This window comes from Mercenaria mercenaria, chromosome 17, assembly GCF_021730395.1.
Source record: "Mercenaria mercenaria strain notata chromosome 17, MADL_Memer_1, whole genome shotgun sequence".
In the NCBI taxonomy this organism is placed as follows: domain Eukaryota; kingdom Metazoa; phylum Mollusca; class Bivalvia; order Venerida; family Veneridae; genus Mercenaria; species Mercenaria mercenaria.
In genome coordinates, this window is record NC_069377.1 from 7,405,622 (window position 1) to 7,417,554 (window position 11,933).

General features: G+C 33.5%; 1 protein-coding gene across 1 annotated transcript; it reads left to right on the forward strand.

Moving 5' to 3' along the window:
• The first annotated feature begins 3,676 nt into the window (after positions 1-3,676).
• On the forward strand, positions 3,677-7,702 carry LOC123536859 (carbohydrate sulfotransferase 9-like). The gene is made up of 3 exons (XM_045320338.2): positions 3,677-4,982; positions 5,605-5,738; positions 6,348-7,702. The coding sequence occupies exons 1-3, from the start codon at positions 4,880-4,882 to the stop codon at positions 7,407-7,409; spliced, it is 1,299 nt and encodes a 432-aa protein (XP_045176273.2). The 5' UTR covers positions 3,677-4,879; the 3' UTR covers positions 7,410-7,702.
• The last annotated feature ends 4,231 nt before the right edge of the window (positions 7,703-11,933 follow it).

Consider the following 11,933-nt stretch of genomic DNA (forward strand, 5'->3'; position numbering starts at 1 on the left):
CAAAGTTTTTGATCACAAAGAATAGAACGTATTTTGCATTGTATTAATTTCACGGACTCTTCGCATCTTATAGAATCTTTCGAAGGTTGAAGGTACGGATGGAAATATCTGTATCGATAGTAACTGTTTAGGCGTCACGGTTACAGCAAAACAGTTACCCGAAAGCCAGACATTTCTATTCGCGTCTGTATGCCTTTTTCTTCAATTAATAGAAGAAAAAAATAAAGTAAAATAATATATTTTTGTTGTAGAGTATGAATTAATGCATTCATTTATAAATTATTGCGCACGAGTCATCTTACATCCCGTGGTGGCAGATGAGTTTTTCCAGCACAAGGCAAGACACGAGAAAACCATGTCTGGCATACAAGAATAATAGTATTTATATCTATCTACCAAGCAACTTTCGTTACAACTAGCAATTATCTTACCAAGAAATTCAATATCCTTGTCGTTAAAATGACGCTATTTCATCGAAATGAAAAGCTACTGACTTTTATTGTGATGTACATCTTTTTCCCCCGTCAGGTTGATTTAATAATTGAACAAAACTGCTAGTGCTTCCAATAGAAGACAAACTCTATCTTCAAAATCGATCAGGCTTTCGTCGTTTAAGATTCTGTAGCTGTATTGAGACACGACAGGACAGATGAATCTTCGTGTGAAATTAAATTCCTTCTGTGTTCTCCTGACTAACTAATTGAATAGAATACCATGGGAGTTAAAACTTTAACACTGGAACTTGTTTTGGATAAAACAGAAGCAAAATAAAACATTTCTCACAGTGATACAGGAAGAAATGTGCATAGTGTCCAATCATATTGTGCTGATATGGAATTACTTTTCACATTTTAAATTTAATTTCATATTAATAAGAATATTAATATCGTTTTATTTCGCCAGTACAGTCTTGTGGATAAGCGATTGTTTATACAAATAGTACTTACATATTGCTGGATGGTTCACGACGGGTTAAGAAACTTTTTTTACCAAAACAGGCTACAAAATAGGTCCTAAAAAGAAAGGCAAAAGGTAAAGTTAGATCAATTATAGATAAGTATTTCATAAGATAAGTATAGATAATAATTATTAAATTAAGTATTAGATTTAAAGAGTAGTATACGTTAATTTTCATGATATTGTAACTGGCAAAAACATACCACATAGTTTTCATAAATGACATGCGCGGCGCCAAATATGACAAGAAAATGCCGCAAGATAAGATAGAATGGGATTATGATAGAAGGACAATTGTGTTGGGATAGCTCTTGCGGAGAATTTAATTATTTGTCTGTGATTTTTCAGAAACGTTTTAAAGTACACAAGTATTCATGGCACAGGAGTAACATCAATGGCTAGATTATGAAATACACATATCAACGAAGTTTGTATTCTAGCAAACGATGTATCATGGCTTATTTTGTATAAAAGACCTTGGAAGTCTTAAAGTTAAAACTATCGTATTTTATCTAAAAGCCTGCCACATTGTACCTAATTTGCATTAAATTGTTGTTCAAACTGAGATTTTTTTTCAATATCATTCAAATACCTAGAAAAAAGAAAAGGTCATTATATCAAACACGAGATTTCAGATAGGTGTTCATACTTTTAATAACAGTTATCATTTTACCTCTAACACAAATTTCAATCAGTTTATCTACCAAAATATTTGTTTCTTTCTACATTATCAAATGCTTCACTCAAATCAATAGCACTACAACATTGCTACTTTCAATTGTTAATCATACCTGTAATAAGATATACGTACAATTCCAATATATTATCTGCGATACTCATACCGATTTTCCTAACTAGTTAAATGGTTATTTGATATTCTTGATAACAATGTTTTCTATAATACTTAATAATTTGTCAGTTGTTATCTGTCATCTTTAAGATCATTAATTCATATATTTTTACTATCTGGCGTTGCATGGTCACTATCATCAGAACCATTTTCATGTTGAGGTGTAGCAATCTTTTCAAAAGTAAATGCAATACCACAGTTGGCTGATGAAAACTTTTTAGCTCATGAACTGTATAAGGCTTAAAATACAATGACTCAAATACAATTATATGATCCATCAGATCATAGCCTGAGAGACGCAAACGTGGGTACACAACGCTTCGATAAACAACATCATCACGCAGGATCAAAGGTAAAATCGGCTATGAAGGTACAGTAGTCTGGATTTGCGGGTGTACGGGTATTTAAATCATCAGATAGCTCTACATTGCACATGACATTGATACTATTGTAAATTAAAGCAACAGAATCTAACAAACAGTCACAATTGTTCAGGTCAGAATAAAATCTATAAGAAGATCCTTTGGAAGCACTGGACACAACCAACATTTGCAAAATAGGTCCACAACTAAAAGAAGCTGTAATGGAAAAATCTTGTAGACGGGTTGCTTAAAAAATTCAACCAGTACATTTAAATTTAATTTAAAATAAGTCACCAGCCAAAGAAAATGATTTACCATTAAGTCTCAGCTATGAAATATCATCTTCACTTTTAAAAAAATGGTTTCACTAACATGTGTATTCCTAATATAAATCAATATTCAATCTGAACTGCGATTTACATCCCATTGTTATAATTGTCAAAGATGGTGGTATTATGGATTTTTATTTCCACAATTCTGGACTAAACAGGTCTCAAAATACTCATAAACTATATTGCAGAGCATAAATGGTTTCCAAATGCAAATAATTTGAATTCGTATTACGCCGCAATGTCTGAAAATGTCAATTTTTTCTAAGGAGTTAATTGCTGTTATTACATGATCAAGATATATAACTATACAAATGTCCAAGGTGAAAACAGCATAAAACACCACGTTCTGATTAAAAAAAAGTCAGATACACAGGGGCTGTGAAATCCCTATAATTCCAGTATGCAAATGAACTACAGAATCTAATACTAATGGTGCTTCAGTAGTTCCTGTATTGCAAATATGTAAATATATTGTTTACAGAATGTAGAAGGGGTCAAGTACTTTAATAGCGATTTTGCATATTTGTTGCAGAATGTTTCGGAGCATATTTAAAAGTCAGTCAGCTTATAGCTTTATAATACTCTAAACACAAGAGGAACGTACAACTCAGTGTTTGGTTGACAAACCTTCAGAATAATTTTCTACTAACTAATATTATGATAACATTATCATCTTTATTTTCATTTTACCCACTATTTGCAGTTTTGTTTTAGGCATTTAGGCATACTCTTTTAAACATTTTTTGTGCCAGTTTAAGTCTAGCAAAATTACAGAAAACTGAAAATTTCACATGTCTGAATTTATTATAAAATCTGGTTCAAACTGGTTAGTTTTCTTTTGAAATGTTTCAGGATTTGCGCTGTCATTGTTAATCAATACACTTTGTAAGTGTTAAGTGTTTGCTTAAGTTGCACATTGATATTGGAATTAAAATTGATATTTTTACTGCCATTGGTATTGGACACTTTTATAGTTGGTACAACAATGAACCAGAATCGATGACAGTAAACGTAAAAGCTTTTTCATACACTCAATACCTTTTTTAACTTTCACTCTTCGGAACATGCGTGCAGGATATTCATCATTATACGTTCGAAAGCATTATATCGTAAAAACTCGGTAATTTTGTTGACAAAAGATAGCCCGTATGAACATATAGGCCACTAATTGTCAACAAAATCATATCATTTAGTTTTCACTATACATTTGGTTTATGAACTCACGAATTTTAGAGCATGCTTTTAACATCATAAAGTTATTCCCATTTAAATCTCAATATGACAAATGTTTCATTTTCTTTAACTTTGAATTAAAACCAGTTAACACCAATTAGCGCAAAGTTAGTGGCGGGATGAGGGTACTTGAGAGGTGTTGATGCAACTTGGTATATTTTTGACAGAGCATAAAGTAACAGAGCTTCCCATGATCATGTTACAGTGTTTTTGGCCACAGACCACATTGTAGCAATGTGCATGTAATTTACCTAGGTATCTTAATTTTATGAGTAGGACAGAAATACGAACAATCATGTTATTTCAGTACGAGTGATCTGTTGCTTCCGACCCAGTGCTTATTAAATGACATAATGCCATGACTTTATTGAAATATTACGATAGATTATTCTTAAAATACCATTGCATATTGTACGAAACATAAGCATCACGACAGCAGGACAAGAAAATCAATATAAACTAAAATCGATAGAAACAAAATAGACCAAGCAATGATGCTGATGCTTCCATGATAAGTATACATGCTCTATATAAAATAAGGAGAATGCATAAGTGCTAGGCATGTCCAGGTACAGAAATTCCGAGCCTAAACACACAACTAATATTCCAACATCTTAATGATAACTTACTTGGAAAACAAATGATTAAGTCTAATGCAAGTGCAGGAGAATATAATTTCATAACACTGACATTGTGTTTGCAAAAAAAGTATTTGTGTTATTACATCATTTTTCATTTTTGATTGTAAAATTTGTATAACGGACTCGAGCGCTATGATCAGTTCGGGCCTGTTATGCCATTCAACGTACCAAGCAAATGACTTTACAAAGCCGCACACTCAACAAAAAACTATGGGAGGAGGGGGGTCATGTATAATTCGAAGAGACCCAGGTGTTAGAGGTTTGTGGCAAAATGATCCATAAATATATTTAAAAAGCAGAAAATATAGCCCTGTGTGCCTACTTAAATATCAAGATATTTTCACGAAAATTATAGTATGACTTTTGTATATTTTTTTTCATTATTTATTAATTGCGTGTGTAATTTTCGTATGTTACCCTACATTACATTTCCACTAAACAGCATGACACAATAATATTGCGTTTTTGTATTTTTCAGAAAACCGGACAAAACTTGTATGAAGTATGGGAAGAGAAGTCATACAGGTTTGTCTATTACTGGTGAAGAGATTGAAACAGTTGTTTCCCCTGTTACTTTTCGCACTGACGTTTATATTCATCGCACAAGGTAAATGATATGCTAATGTTAGCAAACTAATATTCATAACTAAGAAAATACATATAAATGTTTATGAATATCTATGGAAGTACAATGATAAGTAAGAAAACAATACATTAAAATGAACAAACCAGAAATGTTTTTGATAGAATAGACTGATTATTTTCTACATTCACTAGATTCTGTTATAAGAAACAACTGTAAGTCGCACATTAAAGTATCCGCTTATCTTGAAGTAGGTCTTTAGTTCTACTGTCTGAAGTAATACTGAGAGGCACCTGAAGACTTCCTCCACCATCAACATTCAGAAATCGCGATATGACATAAAATTTTATCGCCAAAAGTAATAAATGATCTACCTACCATTTTCCTGTGGCACTATAACTGACAACTCATTCTATCTGTTGTAGCACCCCTGTAAAATGAATTATTTGTTAGAAATAAAAATTGCATGTCCGTAAATGGAATGTTATTTTACTTAATTTATTTGTCAAACTAGTATTCTAACTTTCAACACTTCAGTCAACAAGACAGTGCTTCCTAAAAGTCATTCACTTGTAAATCTTTGTCATTTCTAAGCTTAATATGTTAACAGCAAATGTAAAAATTTCTTTCACATTTACCATTTTAGATCAAATGACGACACCCGTGCGTAAACTACAAAATTTAGGACGCATTTCGTCCACAAAGTTTCGCCAAGTAGCATTTTTCAATATGACGGTAACATCACTTCCAGAAACAGTAAGATCAACATTGGCAGATTCTGTGAGTGGAATTAATTTCTCAACTTTATAATTTTCCGCAAAGTAGACTTTTACTATGAAACGTGTAATAGTATGCTTAACACATGTTAATAATTTTACATGCACGAAGCCACAACAATTAATAAATAATTGTTTTGTCTCATCTCTTTACATCTTTTAATTAAAGCAACTTTAAAACAAATGCGTATTAATGTAGCATCACACGCATGTAGTGTCCAATGATTAACAGAAATTAACATCAACTTCCTCTTATTAAAGATATCAAAACTATTTCGTAAAGTCTGATCATTGGTGTTACATGTAAAGCTACCTTATCATAAATAATAGTATAAATGAAAGCAGCATCTACCTTTGCACAATTTTAGGAAACTGATCAAACATGTTTAACAACATCATCAATTTTTATGTTCGTTTTTACATTGCCGTAGGAAACTTATCATAACAAATTGACCGTATTCAACAAGTTCTGAGTTATTTTACCACAGAATAATTAAAGAAAGTGACTTTCTGATTAATCTTATCATAGATAGTGCTGACTTTCTTGTCCTAATGAATAATGTAAAGGATCTGCTTTTATCACGTTTTGTTTAAATAACTGATTTTTTTTCAGATTAAGTACAGCATAAATGGAGAAAGAAATGCAGCTAGAATAAGAAGTGTTTGTCATAAGTATCACTCGTTACAACAGCAGATCCAACTTACTACGCGATTTAACAGAAACAATACCTTACTCTTTTGTCCTATCTATAAGGTCGGAACGACATTTTGGAGACGAGTGTTTATGATAGACAGGGAGAAGAAATACTCAAAACTTGTAAATCCATATGAACTTCCTTTCGACAAAGATTACCCAGCTACAAAATTTATATGGAAAAGGAATGTTACTACAACATCATACAAAGTAATGTTCACACGAGATCCTTATAATAGACTGTTTTCGTTCTTTGTAGACAAGATGTTAGCCCCGAATCCTTATTTTTGGAAATCGGTTGGGGTTAAAGTGGCTTATCTGACGAGAGGAATTCGGAGGGAAAAACTTAAAACTGTGTGTGGTCATGACATAACATTTCTCGAATTTATTAAATACGTTATTCATACACTTGAGACAAGAACAAATATTGATCCGCATTGGATTGAAATGGAAAGAAACTGTTATCCATGTGAAATGAAGTATGATTTCGTTGGAAAAATGGAAGATTTTCAAAAAGATTCTTCGCAAATTCTAAATAAACTTGGATTAACAAAGATGGCGTCATTTCTTTGGGAAAATGGAGAGAACGCTGCAGCTGAAGATGCAATAAAAGATACGCTGAGTCAGCCATTTTCATTTCGTTCTAAATATAGAAGTTGCATGTCTTTTAAAGACGCTGTACTGCGTGCCTGGCAGAAGTTACAAATTAGAGGTCTCATTGGAAATGATACTCTGGATGTTTCATTAATTAACGAAAAGATAACAAAACTTAGCGATATTATTTTGCGTGCAAAGGAATCTAGACAGTCATCCACGACTCTTCAACGGAAAAAAATAAAAAATGATATGTTCAAATACTTCTGGAGCGGTGTGCCTATTAATGACTTGTTGAAACTGCAAAAGCTTTACGCGAAAGACTTTGAACTTTTTGATTATGAAAAAAGTCCCTCTATATTATTTCAGTTGAACGTAGCTTCTTGAAAATTATAAAAAGTAAGCAATTAAGCCATGTACATGTATAGATAAGCGTAAATCAAGCGTTGATGATCACATACATGCGAACGTGGAAGACGCCTTACCTTATGTTAATGATTTCAATATTAATGTTTCTTCGTCCTCTGTAGTTTTAATGCTTGGGATTGAGATCCATGTGTGGAAGTCGTTTATTGTTGTCATAAAGTTTGTGATTAAAAGTAACGTTGGTATCTGAAGCAATTTGTGTTATCAAAGAGAGTATGAAATCCAACATTCAATGATTTGAAGTTGGTATGATGAATTGCTTTAGTGGGGTGGGGGTGGGGGGCGACCATTTGAACTTCTGGGGGAGTAGAGGGGAGGCTGGGACTTTACTTGAGAGAAGAATTTTTTCCGCTTTCTATGAAAGTCAGATTTTTTCTGACTTGGAGGTCAGAATTTTTTTTTCAGAGTAAACCAAAGAAAATACTTTTTCCAAATATTTGTTATTGTTCAAAACCTAATAAAAACGATAAAGTAATATGTTTTGTATTGAGTAATTTGCTTGAATAAGTACACGTGAAATAGCTTAATGCAAGTGTCTTTGATTACATTTGTTAATAAGAAGCAGTTTCAATCAAAATTATAGTTTCTAATATGGCACACAGTCGCTTACTTTAGCAAATGGTTAAAATCTACTATTTATGCACATATACACAAACTATATGATTGATACCTAAAAGATAAATGAGCTATAAGTGGCATAGTCAGCCAAAATATGGATATTGGGGGATAATTTTGTGGGGTTCGGTGGAATGCTTCCCCGGGAGATTCTTAGAGCTCTGGTACATTTTGATGTACATTTTAAGATATAATCCCCCATTTTGGAAATATTGATATAATAAATTATGCCTGTGAAAATCACGTGCAGGCCAAGGCCTTTGGACCTGATAGGTAATTATGAAAACAGCATCCCGTACGCACTTGTGTGGCTTATCTGATGTTAATTTAGGAACAAATATCTGATAAAGGTTCAACTATATTTTTAAATGATTGCATTTAGGTAAAACAAAAGTCATAACTATTTAGACTCCACGCAAAGTACAAGCAGTCTGGTGGGTAGAGAAAGGGAGAGGAAGCAAAATAGTTTGTATAACTAACAGACAGTGAGTCTCCTGGACTTCAGCTTAAAGGTCCAATACTAAGGAAAGTGAACATTTTAATTTCTTTTAAAAAGCACAGAAACTATTTCATTTTATTGGAAAATGAAAGTTGGTATGTAGAAATTCGAAATAAATCGCAGTATATGTACAATTATTTTTCTATGAAGTATGAAGAAAGTTAAAAAGACCTGGGGGGTCATTCTGTCGATTCATTGAAATTTCAACATAATACACATACATTTCTTTGAGTTCCAAAGACCTTCTGTAAATTTTGACCTGCCAATCTTCATTATTTAGTGTCTTGCAGAAGTCTATTGACTGGCTATGAAAAAAATTGCCAACTCACTTTCTCTTAGTAATGGACCTTTAATACAAAACCACTGGTATTAGGTTTAAATGCTCAGAGGTCTGAACTGTAGGCTTTCCAAAATATATGTTTGCGTTAATTAGGTTGGTGCGTTGGTGCACCCCTGAATTAGATAGTGTATGGACAGCATAACATGAGGTGTTTGTGCGGGGTGTGGGGTGAGGGTAGGATTCTTCTTAAAAGTTGGGGGGGGGGGGGGGTCAGGATGAGGGGGGGGGGGAAGACTGCGAGAAGGGGAATCACATCCAGCAGAGTGTTGGTATTTCAAACGGGTTAATCCTGCATTCATTTGAACTTTAAGAGAAAGAAATCTCTGTTGTCAAGTGCTTTGCATTTTTTACCAGAAGAAAATATGTATTTTAATTGATTGTTTTTATTATAAAGAGTTCAAAAATATAAATAGTACTATTTCACTTTTTCTGTCTGTCTGAGAACTGTTATCAATAAAATGGGCATCTTATTTTTTGAAAAGTGTAGCAAGCTTTCTGTATGAGGAGGGTACGGGGTCCTCCCCGAAAAATCATGCGAAATCCCGAATTCTAAGAGGATTTCAACACTTAAAATATGGCCGTCGGTTTCACTAGGATTAATGTTCATGTCCAATTATCCTTGAAAAAAAATATTTTGAGTAGGAGTTTTCAATATTGTGGTAGACCCATGTAGGAAGTGGCACCATCGATGATTATTTCAAAAGTCAAATGCAGAACTCTAGTGAGTTTTTAGGATAAAAGTATCTATGTTTTCTTATCAATAAGAAGGAAACATATAATACACTCAAAAGGTGGTGCTCCCCTCCCACAACACCCTGCACTTATGCATACAGTAAAAGGTTACTGTTCATCCGTTGAAATATGTCTACACCATACACCTTCAATACTTTCAATGAATATTCCACTATTCTTCAGCAGTGTTTAATATTTGAAAAATTATTGAAAATGATGTTCTTTCTTAATAAAGAAGAAAGAGTGTTATGTTATGACATATATCAAATTTATAAGCAATTCAAAAGCAAAGAATATGGCTTTCTGAGAGATGGAAATAATTATTTAATCTGACCTTCAGCCAGAATTCCGTTTTCAGTGTTTTATGTGGTATGGGTTTTTCTGGTTCCTTAAGTATTCTTGTGTTACGTGTGAGGCTTAAGTATCACTATCTTCTTGAAAGAGAGATTTACAATTAAAAGTATATGCTCCTTATTTTAGGCTCTTATAAGTCATCGCGCTCAAGCCAAAATCACATTTTTAAAGCATTTATGACGGGTTTTAGAGCATCTCAGACAGCAGAAATTGGGCCAAGGACACGTCAAGTTGTGTTCATGGAACGGTTCTCCTACACCAGACGAATACTTCACAAGTTGAGGATCATACAAGAGCAGATCAATGAGATGTGAAGTTTCCGTGAATTGGGTTGGTTCTCCGATAAGCTGTGTCACATTATACTGTAATGATAATCTAAACATTTTTGTGTTTATGGTTAATATCTAAATCGCCAGTGATATCAGACTGTCGGCGATATTAGTATCAAACGCTAGTCCTCCAGAGTTTTTAATGTGAGTCAGAATAAGGCGGCCGATAACATGCTCAAGTTCAATCTATAAACACTCCACTCCTTGAATTTCTAATGGAGGTTCTATCTATGTATCCGGCGCAAGCCATACGGCGCAACAATGTATTAAACTACGCATAGTGGAAATATTTCCACTAAAGTCAGCGTAAATTTTACTGACGTCATGCTTCGAAATTACAAGTAAGTGGCATCTCAAGTTGTTGAACAGTACTCGTTTCATGCATACGAGAGCTCAACGCAACCTGTAAAACTGACAAGTCGGAAGAAGAAACGGCTTACCGCAAAGTTATCAGATTTTGTGTAGAATGTGGAGTAACCTGTAAAACTGACGAAGTCGGAAGAAGAAGCGGCTTACCGCAAAGTTATCAGATTTTGTGTAGAATGTGGAGTACTGAAGACACAATTCTTCATGAACGCCGACGTGAAGCATACAAATACAGGATGCTGCAGTTGTAGCTCAGAGAATACTTAGTATCACTTGTATATGCGCAGTGGATCCCTCGACAATAGAAAAAAGCATTGAGAGTGCAGGAAGTATTTTGTGAAAGAGAGAACAAAACGCTGTGTGTATGACTATAAAGGTGTTACGATGTGTGCCGTTCCACTTTCACTTGCTGTACAATCATAATCCTATCATGTTTTTATTGTAATTTTCTACGATTTGATTTAAGGTTTGCTATCATATAAAAGAATGATATCCTGCTGCAGAATTTGCAAGAAGATATTAGTGTCGCTAAAGTCATTAAATTGTTCTTGTCAGATAGAAATATGTTTTTTTCTAATTTTTTGTTTGATTACAACAATCATAACATATATGAACGCAACGGGTCCTTAGATGTACTGTAAGTATTTTAGAGGTAAAAAATATAGTTCAATCAGTCAAATGAGCCAAATCCGCAATCGAATTTGATACCATCTAAAGTTTTATAGAGGATATTACATGAGTGTCTTTTCATATTGAATTTATTAAACGAATTGAATAAAATAATAAAATGCGAGGCTCTGCGAGTTTAATAAATTCAGTGTGGAAAGACACAAATGTAATATTCTTTTTATCACATGTAAGCTTTTCCTGCTGGAACATCAAAATTTCTTCTTTCTTTACCTATTATAGATCATGTAAATGCGACCAACGTCTCCAATCAATACACGACGTCAACGTCAACGTCAACGTCAAGGCTTTATTACACTAGTGTATTATCAAATTTATTTATTTCACTCCCACGACGTCAAACATGGATAAAAATGAATACGTAAGTATTATTAGTGTTTGATATGTTCGATAAAGGATCTTCCTCAGTTGACAAGAAAAGTAAAATAAACACTGTACTTAAGTCGAGTATCTCTCTTGCAACTCACCCGTAGCCTCACAGAGGTATTTTACTGACATCTACTATGCCAGTATGATACTCATATCTATGTTGGACGCTAAAATTGTTAGCTAGAACTGAAAGC

Bases quoted from the DNA above. Each gene is read 5' to 3' on its own strand.
- LOC123536859 (XM_045320338.2), top strand. From the start codon at position 4,880: ATGGGAAGAGAAGTCATACAGGTTTGTCTATTACTGGTGAAGAGATTG. The intron at 4,983-5,604 runs GTAAATGATATG...TTACCATTTTAG, and splicing joins GTTTATATTCATCGCACAAG to ATCAAATGACGACACCCGTG. The intron at 5,739-6,347 runs GTGAGTGGAATT...ATTTTTTTTCAG, and splicing joins GATCAACATTGGCAGATTCT to ATTAAGTACAGCATAAATGG.